The sequence below is a fragment of the Papilio machaon genome, chromosome 29 (genome assembly GCF_912999745.1).
Source record: "Papilio machaon chromosome 29, ilPapMach1.1, whole genome shotgun sequence".
Classification (NCBI taxonomy): domain Eukaryota; kingdom Metazoa; phylum Arthropoda; class Insecta; order Lepidoptera; family Papilionidae; genus Papilio; species Papilio machaon.
This window is the reverse complement of record NC_060014.1, coordinates 162,436-180,694: the sequence shown is the minus strand read 5'-3', so window position 1 is coordinate 180,694 and position 18,259 is coordinate 162,436. Positions and strand designations below refer to the sequence as shown.

Genomic DNA, 18,259 nt, shown 5'->3' with positions numbered 1-18,259 from the left:
ATGTCGGGTATGTCGCGATTCGAACAATGCTGCCAACTCCACGATATAATAAATAAATACTAGGCTTGCCAACATTATAAATATTAAAATTCCGATACGCTGATTTAATTCATTAAAATCAGAAGAGGTGAGTAAAATAAAAGACTTTAAATAGCCTTGTTAAGGTTTTCAATCTTATCAAATTGCTAGGCCTAATAATGTTTTAGAAAAATATGATTATGTTTCAAGAAAATGATAAACTTTGACATTCTTTTTCCGATGACTATCTTACTATTTCAATCTTGCGTTTACATTTGTTTCTTATTATCTTCAAATGATTGTTTTATAAAATCTAAGCAGGAAAAATAAAACAATAAAATCCTTTCTCCTTTCTCTACAGATCCCGATGTTTCCTGCTAACTTTTGGCAGTGACAACCAATGACAGTGACACTGGCAGTTGGCTGGCTGAACTTTTGACAAACATGTTTGACTTTGTTGAAAATTTAAAAAGCGCATTCACTTGAAGGTGGTTTCGATTTTGTTTTCAGTGGTTCCCACTTCGTCCATTAAAATTATATATTTATCTGACAAAAAACGTAAATCTTGCGTGAATTACAAAATCTACAGTCTACGAACTTCGTGATTAGTATCTTGAATTCATGATATAATTCAAATAATGGTCGATTAAAATGTAAGTAAACAACACAATTCTATGAATCTTAAAACTTGAATAATGTGATATTTAGCATATTTGTAACTATCGTAATAAGATGGGTGGTCTTCTTTTTATTTAACATTTAACACGAAACAAGTTCGGGTTCGTTCATTACCAGTTACATTTGAATATTATATCAAATAGTTGTCGCCCGCGACTCTATCCGCGCGGAATTAAAAACTAAAGGTAATAAGTAGCCTATGTGTTTTTCCTGACTATGGTCTACATCTGTGCCAAATTTCATCAAGATTAGTTGAGCCATTTAGGGGATAGCTTAGAGATATGTTTAAACAAACATCCATCCATCTAAACACTTGCATTCATAATATTAGTAAGATGTATTCTTTGCTACAAATGTTGTTTTAGTAATCAAATAATAAGTAACAACTTTTTCTATAACTATATACAACTATTGTGATGACAGCTACAAGAGGCAAAAAGAACTGAGACAATTTGTGTATTCTTAACTTCCAATAAGTAGAAATAATGTTTTTGAATGATTATGCTAAAATCTGCATATATAAATCTTACTTCAAGTCATTTACATACAAATACCTCATGTACATATGTATGGTTATAAAAATTGCGTTTTTTTCTTGTAGTATTGATGAATCTCACGGTTGAAGCACACAGGGTCTTTTTTTTTATATCATAAGATGGCAAATGAGCAAAGTGGTCACCTGTATCCGCCTAATTAGAAAAGCGACTTCTGCCCATTGACACCTGAAATTACAGATACATTCAGATACATACTGAACCATTCCTTATAAGAAAAGGGTGTGGAGGGAATATGGAGTAAAATTAGACCTCCGGTACGCACACTCATCAGACGAAACGTGGATAGCTCTCACTTCACGCCTGTCTTCTTGTTTTTGTATTATAACTATTATCCACCTCTTACAAGGCCTATTGCTCCCGGTGTACTCCTCCACATTCATATTTAAAGTTTTTGTGGTGGTAGGTATGTGGACTAAAATTAGGCCTCCAGCACCACACTCATCAGACTGTAAACTCATGACTGTCTTCTGTGAGGTTGTGGTATTGCACCAGTCAACAAAATCTACCTCTGTGAATCTCATAGCATTTCAATGAGTATTAAATTTTTTAGCTCTAAATCTGTCACAAGCAAGTAAGTTACATACAAACATTGTAAGATACACTTCACAATGTAAATAATGTAATTATTATTGTAGATTCAATGTGAGATGGGCGATTCTTCGTCCACACCATCGCTCTCGCCCACCGAGGCGGAGCCGAGTAGTCCTAACTTATTCGAGGCGGAGTCCCCGCCACGAGCACCCCGCAGGGCCCGGCGCGCCCGTCGCCTCGCCGGTAGTCCGGGCACGCCGCCCGGCGCGCCGCCAGACGCTCTCGCCCTCGGCCCTGCCAGCGAGGACTCACTGGTCAGCACCAACTACGACACGGAGGTCACACGGCCCGACTTGCCTCCCACGATAGCCCCATACGACCTCGCCACACTCGATGACAACTCGGACTCGGTGCGGCCGCAGAGCTCGCGCTCCGATCATGTCACCCCCAACTTGACCAACGAGGAGTCTAACAGTTTGATGTCTCTGCCCGACTCCAAGCAAGATGACTTGGAGGAGCCGCCCGCTAAGGTGCGCAAGCTCTCATCGCCCAAACTAAACGACGACACTGACGGCGAGACGTGTCCCATCTGCCTCGATACGTGGGGCAACTCGGGCGAACACCGGCTGGTGGCGCTCAAGTGCGGTCATCTGTTCGGGGCGCAGTGTGTCGAGCGCTGGCTGAAGGCCCAGCCCTCGCGAGAACGCACCTGCCCCACCTGCAAGAGCAAGGCCGCGCTCAAAGACATACGCTTCATCTACGCCAAGCGCCTCGTCGCCGCCGACTCCTCGCAGATCACCGCCCTGCAGAAGCAGGTCGATTCGCTGCAGACCGAGAAGAGCAGAGTCGAACTCGAGCTGCAGAACTGCAAAATAGCGCATCGCGCGTGCATCATGCAGCTGGAAGTGCTGCGGAGCTCGCTGATGAAGCCCCAGGTGGCCAAGGAGCAGCCCGTGAGGAAGACGTGGCGCTTCGCGCTCGAGAAGAACCTGGAGATATCGAAGGACGGCGGCTGTCGGGTGATGACGTACAACTGCCGCACATACGAGCTGTACGTGTCGCAGAAGAGCGTCAACTACCTGTTCCCCGGGTACGGCATCCGCAAGGTGAGCTGCGTGGACAACAAGGCGGGCCAGTTCGTGCACCTTCACCCGAAGCCCATCCGCGACCTGACGTACTCGCAGCCGCGCGACCTGCTGCTGAGCGCGGGGCTGGACGGCGCGGCGCGCGTCGTGGAGCGCGGCGTGCCCGGCCTGGCCGTGCATTGCGGTCTGCCACTCTGGTCCTGCTCCTGGGACCACCTGCGCACCAACGAGTTCTACGTGGGCGGCGTCGGCGGCGTCGTGCACCAGTACGACGTGCGCAACCCCGCCCACTACATCCAGCGGCTGACGGCGCCCGGGGACATGTCGCCCGTCGTCTCGCTGCGCTCCACCGAGTACGGGCTGCTCTCGTGCCAGCTCAACTCGTGCTGGCTGTGGGTGGCCAACATGCGGCAGTGGGAGCCGCGCGCGCTGCCGCTGGAGGGGCCCTTCATGTCGCTGAGCTACGACGAGGAGTCGCACCGCGCGCTGGTGTCGTGCCGGCCGGGGGGCACGGAGCGGGCGCGGCTGGCGCTGTGCCGGCTGCGGGCGAGCGCGCCGGGCGGGGAGGTGGCGCTGGAGCCGGAGCAGAGTTTCCCGGGGTCGGGGCGGGCGACGCTGATGTCGCGCGCGGCGTGGGTGCGGGCGCCGGGCGCGCTGTGGGCGGCGGCGCACTCGGAGGGCGAGGCGGCGCTGCGGCTGCACGGGCTGGAGGGCGCGCGCTCCGTGTCGCTGCCGGCCGCGGAGCCCGCGCTGGACGTGTGCGCGCTGCAGCTCAACGGGGACACTGTGCTGGCCGCGCTCTCGGAGTGGCGCCTCAGACTGTACAAGGCCATCACCACCACCACGTGATACAAGCCCGACTTCTAGCCACTCACACCGACTGACAAGTGCTGACGTTGTGAATGTTTGACAAATTATGTGACTACAGTGCATGTGAAACAATAGTTGTGTCTATGGTTATAATGTTGATAGTGTTACTAGTTGTGTTATTGACAAATATTTGTAACGTTGGTGTGATTTGATTAAAGACTTGAAGATATTGGATATTTTAACCAGTGATAATTTTACCAATGGACAAAAAATTGATATTCAAATGTGCCATGGATACAGTTAATTTAAATAAGACCTAATAAAAATAGCTTTGTTCAAATAATGTACAGGTTACATTAAAAACACAATTAAATAAAAAAGGGATAAATTCCTTTACAATAATTTGTACGATTGAAAAGCCACAAAGTACAGAAAACAACTTCATGTAATTTAAAATTAGACTTTACATTTGAGATATAAACTTTTTACTTTTTTTTAAATTAAAAACATCATCAAATTAGAAGTTCATTAAAGTTTCTGGTTTACATGTTTTCAGACAGAGATCACATATTTTGATTTGAATCACATCTGAATATAACTTACGAGTTCTCCTCATTATATAGCGGAAACATTGAAAATTAAGCAATAAAAAATATATAACATTAATAATGTTGCCAACTTCTAAAGAGGTCTTATGTAGATAATATGTTAATAATAAAAATTAATGTTACTGTTGATGGCCCGGTGTCTAGAGATAAATAAGAAATTGTCAATTTGAATTATTATAATGCATTTATTTTGTAGAAATTATTTAATATTTCTATTGTATTTGTAATGTTTTGTTTTATTGTATATTTCATAGTAATGTACTGAAGATTATATGTTTTATTGATGGATCTAAGTAACTCTGATTAACTGACTGACTATAATAATATACATAACTAATATGTTGATATATAAGTTAGTGATTTGAATTATCTTAAACATTCATACCTCATTTTTTTTTTTCAGTAAGTAAAATTGTGACTTAAATATATTGTTTTATTTGAAGATATGTGCAGATTGAATTGACATGATTTCCTTTATCACAAAGAGTACGTAAGTGGCAAAGGAGCAAGCAGACCTAAATTTGCAAGAATAGCGAGGCAACCGTTGCCCATAGACATCCTCAAATGCAGAATCCACGGGGGAGGGGACACACAGAAAAATATTTCCCCTTCCTATGAGTTCCTTCTGTAAAATCCACTTTTTTGAGGATTAAAATTAGACCTCCGGTACGCACTGACATATAATGACCGTCTTCTGTGTGGCCCTGGTATTATACCGGCCGAGTCGGACAATGCTTACAGATGTTTTTCATTGATGTGTTCCTAAATGTGAAAACACATTAGAACATATCGGGAATCGAACCCGAATCTTTAGATTGCAAATCTGGTGCCTTAACAACTGCACCATCGTTCCCGTCAGTGGACGGTCTTTTTACGATTTGCATTTTAATTTTCAATCGATGCAAAACTTTCAAGTGGCCCATTAAATTCTCTATTCAGAAATCGCAATTTAAATTAAGTTATATCAATATTCTTGCGGGTTATTTAGTTATTTTGATTCCCCGCATTGCTTAATTTATTTATCGATTATTCTTAATTATTGAGTTTTTTATTCCCAGTTCACCCAAAATTAGTAAAAACAAAGCATTCATTGTAATCGCCTTAATTACAAGTACTTCTTCAAAGGTTTTAATATTGTGAGTTTCCGGTATCCGCTAAAGTTTCTACTGTCACAACATATTGTCATCCCTCTCATTCTTTTTGAAAAAAAAGAGATACCAAGACATTTCATCAGTGGAATTTACCGGAAACGCACAATGTTAATAATCTATTTACAATTTCACAAAATTATAAAGAAATTTATAAATTTTTAGTTATAAATTAGCCAAAAAGTACGCGAATTTCAGTATGTTAATTTTATCCTTGTTTTATACTAGCATCTTTGTTCAAACGTCAAACAAAACTACGAAATAGGATTGCATACTCTTTGGTCAAATAAAGAAAAAAAGGTTTGACAAGTAATTTAATTCGCGAAGTTTACAAAGATTTGTAAACAAAAGTTATTTTCTCAAAGTTTCTGATTAATTAGAATTGTATTTTTTAAAGTAATTCAAAATTTCACATCTTTTGATATAATCAAAACATTTTCTATTGCAGTAGAGAGGTAAGTGAAAGAGTTATTACTGTTTTGCGTAACATGTGTGCGGCGCATATATGAGGTCATTGTCTTGCGGTTTATTTTAACAAAACTTTCAAAATAAAACATGTATCTCCAAGAATAATAATAGCATATAATACTTCGATTAAGAACAAATTAGTCTACAGAAGCAGTCAAACATCTCTGTTAGGTCAGAAAACTTTTGCGTCTCAAAGTTTGAGAACCGGACAACTTTTAAAGGGATGGGCAGTGGGCGTTTTTCATTATAAGCCAATATATCTGTAGAAGTTTCACATCATGTTCAGTATCACTACGATTTTCACGCCAAAACAAAGATTTAAATACAAAGATAGACATACTATCTATTATATGCAAATATGCTTAAGATATTTGAAGGAAAGTGCTTTTAATGTCCCCTCTATAACTTATATATGGATCTGTAGTAAAGTGAACTTGCATGGTGAGTTGAATAGTGAATTATTGACAAGTTTTTATTGTTTCAGTATTTATCTTAGCAATGGAGCAAGTTCTGCAGCATGTGGCCCAGACAGTGGAGAAGCAGCTGGACAGTGAGCTGGAGAAGTAAGATCACATAGAATATGTAGTGAAACTGACTTAGATGGAGATATAATTTACTTCATGTTTCTATCTTGAAATCTGCCTATATCAAAAAAAAAAAAAAAATTTTTACGTTTCCAAAAAGATGCATATTTAAATTTTTATCATATATACCTGGTGTTGTTTTTAATATCATGTACTGCAATCTGCGTTGTATTGTTTTTATTTATTAGCATGTGTACTGTTTGTGTCTGTGCAGACTTGATGCAATGGACAGCAATGATCTAGAGGCGATCCGGAGACAGCGCATTGAGGAGATGAAGAAGAGAGCCAAGTTGAAGCAGGAATGGCTCGCTAATGTATGCAAATAACAAGATATATGTCTATATATATAAAAGAAAGTCGTGTTACATTATTTATAACTCAAGATAGGTCGAACTGATTTAGCTGAAAATTGATGGGGAAGTAGCTTAGAACTAGGAGACGGACATAGGAACTTTTTTATATTGTGTGCATTTTTTATTCCGCGCGGATGGAGTCGCGGGTAAAAGTTAGTATATAATAAATGTAAATAGTACATGAGCCATCTTGAAATCAATGTAGTATCTAAATGATAGCTACATTTCTATACTAGCTTTCGGCCACTACTTCAGCCGCCTGAAAATAAAAAAAGACTTAGAAAATCACCTATTTGTTTTTCCAGGCTATGTTCTACATCTGTGACAAACTTCATCAATATATATTGATCTAATAACATAGTTTTGTAGATAAGTAATAATTAACATTCATCCATCCAAACATTCCCATTTGTAATATTAGTAAGATCTCTAAGACATTCATAGTTTTTTGAAACAAAAATTGAATTATGCTTTGACCAAAGGCATTGACAACCATTTAACTTGTTAGCAATGTCTATGGGTATAGTTACTGCGTTATTTTGCCACCTTCCATTACAGAAATAAAATATTTTTCTCCCAGGGTCATGGAGAATATACAGAGATAGACGGTGAGAAGGAGTTCTTTGGTGTTTGCAACAAGAGTGAGAATGTGGTCTGCCACTTCTACCGCTCGGACACGCCGCGCTGCCGCATCGTGGACATGCACCTGCAGGCCCTCGCCAAGAAACATGTCGAGACGAGGTTCATCAAGCTGGATGTGGAACGAGCACCGTTCCTTACAAGTTAGTGGAAAAATAATACAACACAATTTCATGCTGCTGTCATTTTTTTGTGTGTGTATGTTTGGATGTATGGATGGATATTTTTTTAGAAGGTATCTCCAGAATGGCTGCATGGATCTTGTTGAAATTTGGCATAAATGTAGAATATAATCTGGAGGAGGAGATTTTTTCTTCATTTCTGTGCAGACGAAATCGCGTTCGACAGCTAATTATTTTCATAGCTATGTTAACCTAAAGTTTCCAGATAATAAAAAAGCTTTTTTATTTATTTAGTTTTAAGTTATACTATATTAAATGTTGTTAACACTTATTTGCAGGTCGTCTCAAGATCCGTGTGCTGCCCACCATAGGGCTGGTGAAGGATAAGAAGACCAAAGACTTCATTGTGGGCTTCACTGACCTCGGCAATTGTGATGATTTTACAACTGAAGTACTGGAGTGGAGGATAGCCAGGTATTACATATTATATTTATACTTATTCCCACTACGTCTACCGATTTATTCTTTTTGGAAGGAAGTTTCTTATCGCGCGTTGTGAAAGGGGGCTAGACGGAAAAAATTCTTACAAAAAGTTGTCACGACACTTTTTGCTTTAGTAAGGGCGTTCATGTTTCTCTGTCTGTCTCTCTCTCTCTTATAGAAAGCAAGCCAGATATTTTCATTTCTATTTCGCATTGAACAGTGTGGTATCGCGACTTAAAAAAAAATTAAAAAAAAAATATTACAATTCCTTCACTAATTAATCGAAAGGAACTTCGTTCCATCCGGGTGTCCCAACACACCTCTCAAGTCTTTTTCTTTTTTTTTTATATCATAAAATGGCAAACAGGCAATTGACCATAGACATCCGCAATTGTAAATGTTTTGCCGATTTTTAATCTATGCAGAAGAAGATGCACAGGAAGTGGAAAATATTTCTTTTTAATATCCATTTCCATCTGTTCCATAGGAGAAAGGACTAAAAGTAGGTCTCCGGATCGGATCCAACCTTGTCCTGTAATTACCTTCTTCGATAACTGCTCTTTTTATAGTTCTTTGTCATGTTATAACAGGGCAGATGTAATTGAGTACTCTGGTGACTTGTTGGTGCCGCCGGCGGAGGCGCGACGTCAGCGCGCTCTCACTGTACACTCCAAGATGACCATACGAGATAAACAAGACAGTGACTCGGATCTAGATTTCAGCGATTGATCAATTATTATTATATTCCATTTTATAATACGCTTACAAATTATTGTGAAAAACTACTAAATTGGTAGTTTTTTTTTTAATGGCAACCTTAGTCATTCTATAAGGAAATATGTGCCTTTTTTTGTTGATACTCTTTTGATTTTATAATTTAATTTATGCAAAACCACGTATGAAAATGGTTTTGTATATGCACTTGCTTTTGTCCGCGACTCCGTCCGCGCGGAATTAAAAAAAAATTAGTAGACTAAGATTTCTTCCATACTATGCAAACTATGTCTATCCAAACTTTCGGGTATATAATATTAGTAAAATTTTTAAGTTTATTCAGTGAATTATTTATAACATAGTACATGTACATCTTACTTATATAATATTATAAATGCGAATATTTAGTTCGATGTTTGTTTGAAGTTATCTCCGGAACATCTCAACAGATCTTGATGAAATTTGTCACATATGTAGAACATAGTCTGGAAGAACACATAGGTTACCTATTATGTTTTTTCTTTTTAATACCGCGCGGACGGAGTCGCGGGCGACAGCTATTGTACCTATAATTTGTGAGATAAACTCGGAGAGATGTTACGAGCAAAGGGAAATTATATTCAAAAAATAAGTCATTTATTATTTTGATTTTTTACTTTGATTTGCAAAAAAAAAACATATAACTGCTGCTGTATTTAATAAATAATGTTTCATATCTAACTAAAGTTTTTGATTTTGTTCCTCTTCAAATCCCCTCAGATCTAAGTCCCTAGAAAATAAATAAATTACTACGAAAATAATAATGCTCAAAACAAAACTCGAACACATAAGATTGTGTTTTTTTTTTATGACTGAGTAGTCACTGTTTGTCTTGAGGCATTTCGAGCTTCGTACTTGAGGTGGGCGGGTAAAGATGGCGCTAAGCCTTAACCTCGGTGTGTTTTTTCTAATAACTGTTCAGGTTTTATAGACCCATGTCTTACGGTGTTTTTTTTTTACATTAACGTATTCAAGTTTCAATGTTACCAGTGAGGAAAAATTTCCCAACTTCTTCCGAAAGTAGTCCATGTTGTAACTCCAAGCAAATGATTTGCAATTTACGACCTGAGTTCTGTAGTAATTCCTTACTATTTAAATAGATAACTCTAAATACATTAGCAAATTAACCTACATGTTTTACCACCATTTGTGATATTTTATGGAATTACGAAATTATGATAAAGATTCGGCAGCTCCCTTATTGGTCAAATAAATTCCTTCCATGTATGGTTCCTTTTGGAACCATACCTGGAAGGAATTTATTAAAAATGCTTACTAGAATGTTAAATGTTTTTTACTTGTATTTTGGTAGAATATGAAAAAATCTTTATGGCAATCTTGTAACATCAGACAGCTACTGTCAAAAAGTTACATAAATTTACTATTTAATCTGTACTTCACTCAGTTTCCCACACTCTCGCGATAGGGATAGTATTTTCAATTATTGTTTAATTAAAATACGTAAACAATATATTTGAATTATTTTCGTTTGAGAAAGTATAAAAAGTGTTTGTGTGCTATACAAGATTATTAAAGTGCAACTTTTTAGTTAGAAATTTAATCTTTCAAGCGTTCAAAGTTGTTCAAGTATTGAATATCACTCAGGAATTTCAAGTAAGTCGTAAAAATGATTTTGTTTGTTCACATAGGGCTGTCTAAATATAGATTTAGTTGGTTATTAATGTATATAATCTTAGAACCTATTTCAAGGTTGCGACCTAGACTTTGTACCATCTATTGCGTACATTTAAAAACAAAACGTTTGAGATAAGAATTTTAAGGTTTTGTAAATATGCAAATGATTGAATAATAATGCTTTTTAGTTATTATAAAAACATTTTATAAATATTATAATAATGTTTTTATAAACTTGAAAATAGCTACTTACTTAGGGAAGATATTAATTGCAGTTTTTTTGTTTTATAAATAACTTTTGTTTTCTTACAAGATTACCTTGAGATTTTATATTACAATTATAATTATTTAAGATGTTAGAAAAGATTAGTTTGATTTTCATTAATAATATATTATTATTTATAATCACAATAAAACATCTAAAACAATCTTAAACATGAACATTGTTTGTTTTACCTTTTTTTTTTAAAAAAAAGATCGTATCATTAAAATTACTTTGTTTTTATACCAAGTTCAATCTAACAAAAGATGGTTCATTAAATATTAACTGGAACAAAATTAACATTTCAATGAATTTTATCTTAATACTAGCTGTCGCTTGCCACCCTGTCCGCCCAAAATTAAAAAACTGAATAAGTAGCCCACGTGTTCTATCAGATTATGTTCTACATCTGTTTCAAATTTCATCAAGATCTATTGAGCTGTTCCGCAGATACCTTCTACCAGACAACCATTCTTCATACATCCATCCAAACATCCTTAATAATAATATTAGTAAGATTATAATTTACATATAAAAGATCATTAACATCTAAAATATGCTGTGTCATAAAACATGACAAATTGATAATAAATTTAGGTCAGTCTTTGTAATAAACTCTTAAAGTAAACTGAAGTAGAAATGAATAAGTTCTACTATTATTTTTATGTTCCCTACAGTTAAATTAAAACTTGAGAGGTGTGTTGGGACACCCGGATGAAACGAAGTTCCTTTCAATTAATTAGTGAAGGAACCAATGTTTATTCTATGAATAAAAAACTTAAGTCTTCACAAGAAGTACATTTTATTTCTATGAATTTTCGTTATATATTGTCACGTCGTTGCCATGGTGATATAGCAAAAAGTGTCGTGACAACTTTTCGTAAGAATTTTTTCCGTCTAACCCCCTTTCATAACGCGCGATAAGGAACTTCGTTTCAATAACATGAAATATCAATTATAAAATGAATAAAAGTAACTGACCCTTTATCACACTCCGGTGAAGTGTACAATGCAAATGACACCTCACTCTTCAAAATTGGTTCAGTGGTTTGGGCTGTAGACAGTCACAATGGAATTTACATACATACAAACCCATATACATAACAGCACTTTTAACAGTGGTTGATTCAGCAACAACAATATTTGTTAGGTGCACGAATGAGCCTTGCCCGGTGAAATACCACGACCACACAGAAGACAAGCATCAAGTGGAAGTAATCCCACGTACAGTCTATCATGCAGTGTGCATGCGGTAGGTATAATTTTAGTCCACTTTCCTTTCCCACCCTTTTCCTATTAGGAAAGGATGGGAAGGGGAAATTGATTTGTGATTGATTGAAATATCCTCTTTCTGTGCGTAAATTCTCCTTTGGTTAAAGGTTGGCAACGTATCTGCATTTGCGGATGTCTATGGGCAACGGTCGCTTCGCTATTTCGGTGAATTGCCGGCCGTTTGCTTGTTTGCCATCTTTATAATCTTACTTCTTTTCTAATATTATAAATGTGAATGTTTAGATGGATGGATGGATGTTTGTTTGAAGGTATCTCCAGCTCAACGGACCTTGATTAAATTTGGCACAGATGTAGAACATAGTCTGGAAGAATATATAAGCAACTTATAACGTTTTTTTTTAATCCCGCGCGGACGGAGTCGCGGGTGACAGTTAGATAGATAGATAGATAGATAAAGCCTTTATTCACTGACAGTTACACTTTACAATATTTATAACTTATATTCTAAGAATACTTTACACATAGAATTTGTATAACAATATTTGGACAGTTTTAGTTATTCCGCATCCAGTTGCGTGTCAGGATGTCCTTCGACATAGGCCTCCCCTAGTTTCTTCCACACCTCTCTATCGCGCGCTAATCTTCTCCATCCTTTTGGGAGGTCATCTTCCCATCTTTTTATTTGTCGTCCTCTTTGCCTTTTCCCTTCTCTGGGATACCAATCTATGATGTCTTTAGTCCATTTTCTTTTGTTTGTCCTAATGATATGCCCTGTCCAATTCCACTTAATTTTTTTAATTTTTTTGGAGACATCGTTTACCTTTGTTTTTTTTCTTATTGTTACATTTCTCCATCTGTCTTGTAGCTTTATGTTAAGCATGCTTCGTTCCATATGCCGTTGACAGTTTGCAAGTTTTAAGTTATTTTTGACTGTGGAAGGCCAAGTTTGACATCCGTATGTAAGGCATGGGAGAACGCATGTATTATATATTTTGGTTTTGATTGATATCGGCATAGATTGATTTTGCATATTTCCCTTAGTGTGATAGAGATGGTGATAGTTTAAAGTTCTTACTTCAAACATCTGATTATTGTCTATCTTGTGATAAGAGTAACTACTGTTTTGCTATAAATGTAATTGCTTTGTTATCAATATTTTATCTGAATGTAGAATTTCTTTTATGATTCAGGAGAGGAATCGCGAATATTTTTCACTAAACGCGAGTTCGCGCTGCGCAGAATTAAAAAAAGATTTTGTTAAGTGACCTATGTGTTCTGTCAGATATTGCATCTACCAAATTTCGAGATTTAATTTGCCGTTCCGGAGATACTTATTCATAAAGATCCATCCAAATATTCGCATTTATAAAGTTGGGACTTCTATAATAGTAAGGGAGGCGAAGTAGGGATTCTTGTATTTACTCAAGCGTGGCTGTCAAATATAAAGTTCCTCATCTTGTAACTAACCAGGTTATCCTACCACATATGTCACATATAGAGCCCTCTGTGCTGAAGAGAGAGCTGTGGAAGGTGTACTTAATTGGGTGCAAGGTTCTCCCCCTTAAGTTTTACTGTCCCAAAATCTCTGCTTCGCCTCCCCTACTATAATTAATTGAACCTATTTTGACGAGTGAGATGTCATACAATTCGTAGTTTTAACGATCAAGTAATAATGATTAAAATGATAGTATTTCTTATCGATATATGTCTTTTTAATGATAAAAGATGATAATTTTAGCAACTGTCAATATCACAGATGATTAAAAAATGGCTACAGTTTCATTGTGAAGTTATGAAAATCGTGACACGGTATTTGGCATTTTAGTAGGCACGTCGGTGATGAGAGTACGCCTTCGTGTGACATGCCAACTGAAACCATAGTTAGCAAAGTTTTTTTAACTTACTAATGTTTTATTTCTTTTAACAGCGACTTGTTGCGGACAATTGTGTAAAATTATGATTAATTCTCATTATTATAATAATTGTTAAAAATCCATCTTATTAATATTACAAATGCGAATGTTTAGATGGATGTTTGTTTGAAGGTATCTCCGGAACGTCTCAACGGATCTTTATATATTTTGGTACAGATGAAGAACATAGTCTGTAGGAAAGCGTAGATTATTTAATAAGTTTTTTTTTTAATTCCACGCGAACGCAGTCGCGGGAAAAGTTAATTCAACAATAAAGTTTTTACATTGGTACATAGCTATAGTATATATTTTCTCAGAATATTATAGATATACAATAAAAAAACAGCGTCGAAATTTTTATTTTTAATTTTATTTTCGCTAGACATCGCCGTCTACAATCTAAAAACCGTTTGTTAACGATGTCCTTAGATAAATGAAAATAAATTGAAAGAATTATTCATATACTTATATCTATATCTATATCTATATATATAAAAGAAAGTCGTGTTAGTTACACTATTTATAACTCAAGAACGGCTGAATCGATTTGACTGAAAATTGGTGGGCAGGTAGCTTAGAACCAGGAAACGGACATAGGATAATTTTTACCCCGTTTTCTATTTTTTTTTATTCCGCCCGGACTAGAAAAGCTAGTTTTTATATATAAAGGGGTTAAACGGTTTGTAGATAACATAACAATATGTTGCAGAGGAGTGGTTGTCAATGTGAGTGGTAGATAGTGACCAGCTGTCCAACATGGGCGGCGGGGCCATTGCTGTGGGCGAGCGCGGCAGCTTCCTACAGGAGGACAGGACCTCGCATACCAGACGTCAGTATACTACAGGCACAAATTACCTAATTGAAAATGATACTGGTTTCGGCAAAAACCCTAGATGCTAGATCAAATTTATATCCTGCCATTTTGCAGCCACATATAATGTTATAAAATTGGCAATATAAAATTCATTCCATTTAAGTTAATAGTAGTAAAAATACGTTACAATGTTAAATCAAAAACACTTCATTTGTGATGAAGTTTGTGTTTTGTGAACAAACATTGAAAAGATTGCTTTATATCAAAGAAAAAACTTTTTCTTTTAACAAATAGGATAAGTTCTTAGTGAATTAACTTTGTTAAGTTACATTACTTTAAGTATATTGATTTAGAATTTTGGAAAAATACACTATTGTAATTACATACTAATAAAACAAATTGATTTAATTATATACATACATACATACTGAAGTTTTCAAATTTAGAAATATTTAAGTGATAAAAAAAGTATACTTTTCAAACTACTTTTTAAAATTATAATTTTTATTTATAATGCACTAGTTTAGTCAGACATATATCTCAATTCTTGAAATTATTAAATTGTAACAGAGACCCCCCGACAAATGAACGGGGGGTTGCTGTTGGTGACATCACTTGCGGCGGGGGCGACGGCTGGCGCGGTCGCAAAGACCGTGATCGCGCCATTAGACCGCGCCAAGATCAGGTTCCAGACCAGGTGAGAGACGACACGACTTATACACACAATTGAAGAAGTCAAAAGGGAAATTTAGATCATTTGCAAGACAAAACTGAAGAAAATATAGAAGACTCATCAATCTCGGACTTTTTTTCCTTATTCATGGTATTTTTAAGTAACATTTCTAATTAATTTGTTTGAAATTTAATCCATCTAAAGATCGAAATCATTTCGAAAAGCATAACCTATTTGTTTAGTGGACATAGGTCTTAACTCCTTCCATAGTGCGGTCCTCAACCTTCCGCATCTGGGACAATAAATATTTTTTGTACTCTATTTTACACAGAGTCAGTTGCAGATGTACCTCATGAAGCGAATATGTATAACTCTGAATAATTTATTAGTGACATCCCGTACTCAACCCGAGCGGCGGTACAGTTCCTGGTGACAAGTGCGAGGACGGAGGGTGTCATGGCACTATGGCGTGGCAACAGTGCCACCATGGCGAGGATAGTGCCATACGCGGCCATACAATTCGCCGCTCACGAGCAGTGGAAGAAGGTGTTCGGAGTTGATTCCCCGCAGGCTGCCAAGTTAGTTCATTACAACCACCCCCAATCTCACTTATAAAATATATAGATATAAATAAAAGTCGTTAATAGACGCCCCCTAACAATAGGTACCTCCTACTTATCACTTAGAGACCTCTCTGTTTTATTTAAGAAAAAATCTAGATGTTCGTTGATCGACTTCTGCAACAATAGGTGTAGGGGGTACCTATTACTTTGAGACCCCCTATCTTATTTATGATAAAATATTGTAGATTTATTTCGTTATGTGCAAACTTACTTTAAATAAAAAGAAATAACGTTTTTGATTGGCCCTTAGTTTTTAAATTAAATAAGAGTGTCACTCTAAAGATTTATCCTTCTAAATTACTAATTAAGGGGGCTCTTAGCGTCTCTGAGTGATTCTGTATTTCACTTAGGGAGCACCCCATCCGGTTTCTGATCGTGGGTTCCCTGGCGGGGGTGACGTCTCAAAGTGCCACATACCCGCTGGACCTGGCGCGGGCGCGCATGGCTGTCTCCCCCAAGAGTGAATATGGCTCCCTCAGGGTTGTTTTCATTAAGGTCGCAAGGGACGAAGGTATAAGGACATTGTATAGGTGAGTGTTTTTAATTTGGTTTATTTCATGTAATATGTACAGTGGCGGTGTTTCGCGGTGTTGATGTTAAAGAAAAAATAAATACAACCTAAAATCTAAACTTCTCCCTTTCTTGTAAATAGAAATAAAGTGTTATCGATAGAAAAACTCTTGACCTTTGGCTATTATACAGCTTGGACTTATACAGGGTGTTCGGAAAATACATGTACAAAGACATCAACAGATTCCTTAGCCAAAAAATATGACATGATAGGCTCGAGCCATGACAGTGTTTACAGTACATTACATTTAGAAATTTATATGAATTTATAAGTATATTCATTGTGTAGAGGCTACCCGGCGACCATACTGGGTGTGATACCATACGCCGGTGTATCTTTCTTCACATACGACCTGCTGAAGAGGTGGTACACTGGTAAGTTTTACTTCCTTTAACTAAAACTACAAACTTTTATACTTACAGTGAAAGAATTAAATTCGCTTCCCACTTTAGGAAATAGTTACTCGTAAGTTGTATTGTCTGTTGCTTTCACCGAAATGGGTTTGAAATATTCGTCCAACGTCTGTACACGAAGAGTCTTCAATATCGACCGATTAATCCATTTTTAAAACATTTAATTGAACATTTTCAAAGCTATACTGTTATTATAGAGTACTTCGGCAGCCCAGCAGTGGGCCTGACCAACATATTGCTGGGCGGGTGCGCGGGTGCGCTGGCGCAGACCGCCTCCTACCCGCTGGACATAGTGCGCAGACGCATGCAGACTGCGCGCCGCAACGCTGATAGTAGTTACCCTTGTCCTAACATGGCGCAGACATTGGCTCACATATACAGGTACGTTACAATCATAAATTACAATAACACAACTCCTGTAAAAGAAAATCTTAACTTTATATTCAATTATCTTTTACTTTGGAATACTCTATTGTTACAAATAAATCTACCTTTGAGAAATTGTAAAAATAGTTCTAAATTTTATTTCCTCAAAAGCGGTTCACCGCCAACTAACCGCACTGTACCTAAATGCTTTATTCCAGTAAACTCCTTACTGCTGTACTCAGAATCAAAGGATCACAGTCCCTTAGTGTACATTTATTAATTCAAAACTACATTAAGCGACAGATTTTTTTACTATTATAGGACCCTGAGTGTGACACTACAAAATTCTATATTGCGTTTATAATTTTTTTGATATGAATAATGAGTTTTTATTATTTGTCCCTCCCCCCCAGGGTGGAGGGATGGCGAGGGTTCTTCAAGGGTCTGAGCATGAACTGGGTGAAGGGCCCCATTGCGGTGGGCGTCTCCTTCGCCACATACGACTTCACCAGAACACTTCTGCGCAACTTCACATTCAATGTAAACAGTTCCTGAACTCTACCAGTTAAATTACTGGATTCACTTCAAGTGGACGCCGTCTACTTTATATCTACTGACTCTGAGTGGACGCGGTTGCCTCTAAATGGACGCTGTTGCCTCTAAATGGACGCGGTTGCCTCTAAATGGACGCGGTTGCCTCTAAATGGACGCTGTTGCCTCTAAATGGACGCGGTTGCCTTAAAACGGATGCGGTCGTTTACAAATGCTAGGTTTGCCTTTAAATAGACAAAGTTACCTTTTATTGGACGCGTTGTCTCCAAATGGACGCCGTTATATAATTAGAGTTAACTTTAAATGGACGCAGTTTGAAATAAAAGTGATATAAATGAGTGTTTTTGACTGTTTTAAAGATTTGGAG

General features: G+C 37.5%; 3 protein-coding genes across 3 annotated transcripts; all 3 read left to right on the top strand.

Annotated features, from left to right (window-relative positions):
- Positions 1–2,019: 2,019 nt before the first annotated feature.
- Positions 2,020–4,008, top strand: LOC106708179 (E3 ubiquitin-protein ligase RFWD3). The gene has a single exon (XM_014499657.2). The coding sequence runs from the start codon at positions 2,264–2,266 to the stop codon at positions 3,716–3,718; it is 1,455 nt and encodes a 484-aa protein (XP_014355143.1). The 5' UTR covers positions 2,020–2,263; the 3' UTR covers positions 3,719–4,008.
- A 1,973-nt stretch (positions 4,009–5,981) lies between these two features.
- Positions 5,982–9,161, top strand: LOC106708158 (thioredoxin domain-containing protein 9). Its single transcript, XM_045685373.1, has 6 exons — positions 5,982–6,074; positions 6,388–6,466; positions 6,702–6,801; positions 7,421–7,622; positions 7,940–8,075; positions 8,675–9,161. Exons 2-6 carry the CDS (start codon positions 6,402–6,404, stop codon positions 8,811–8,813), a joined length of 642 nt encoding a protein of 213 aa, XP_045541329.1. The 5' UTR covers positions 5,982–6,074; positions 6,388–6,401; the 3' UTR covers positions 8,814–9,161.
- A 1,099-nt stretch (positions 9,162–10,260) lies between these two features.
- LOC106708177 (mitochondrial coenzyme A transporter SLC25A42) lies at positions 10,261–18,259 on the top strand. Its single transcript, XM_014499655.2, has 8 exons — positions 10,261–10,451; positions 14,590–14,709; positions 15,265–15,391; positions 15,757–15,945; positions 16,341–16,520; positions 16,850–16,935; positions 17,172–17,355; positions 17,754–18,259. Exons 2-8 carry the CDS (start codon positions 14,637–14,639, stop codon positions 17,893–17,895), a joined length of 981 nt encoding a protein of 326 aa, XP_014355141.2. The 5' UTR covers positions 10,261–10,451; positions 14,590–14,636; the 3' UTR covers positions 17,896–18,259.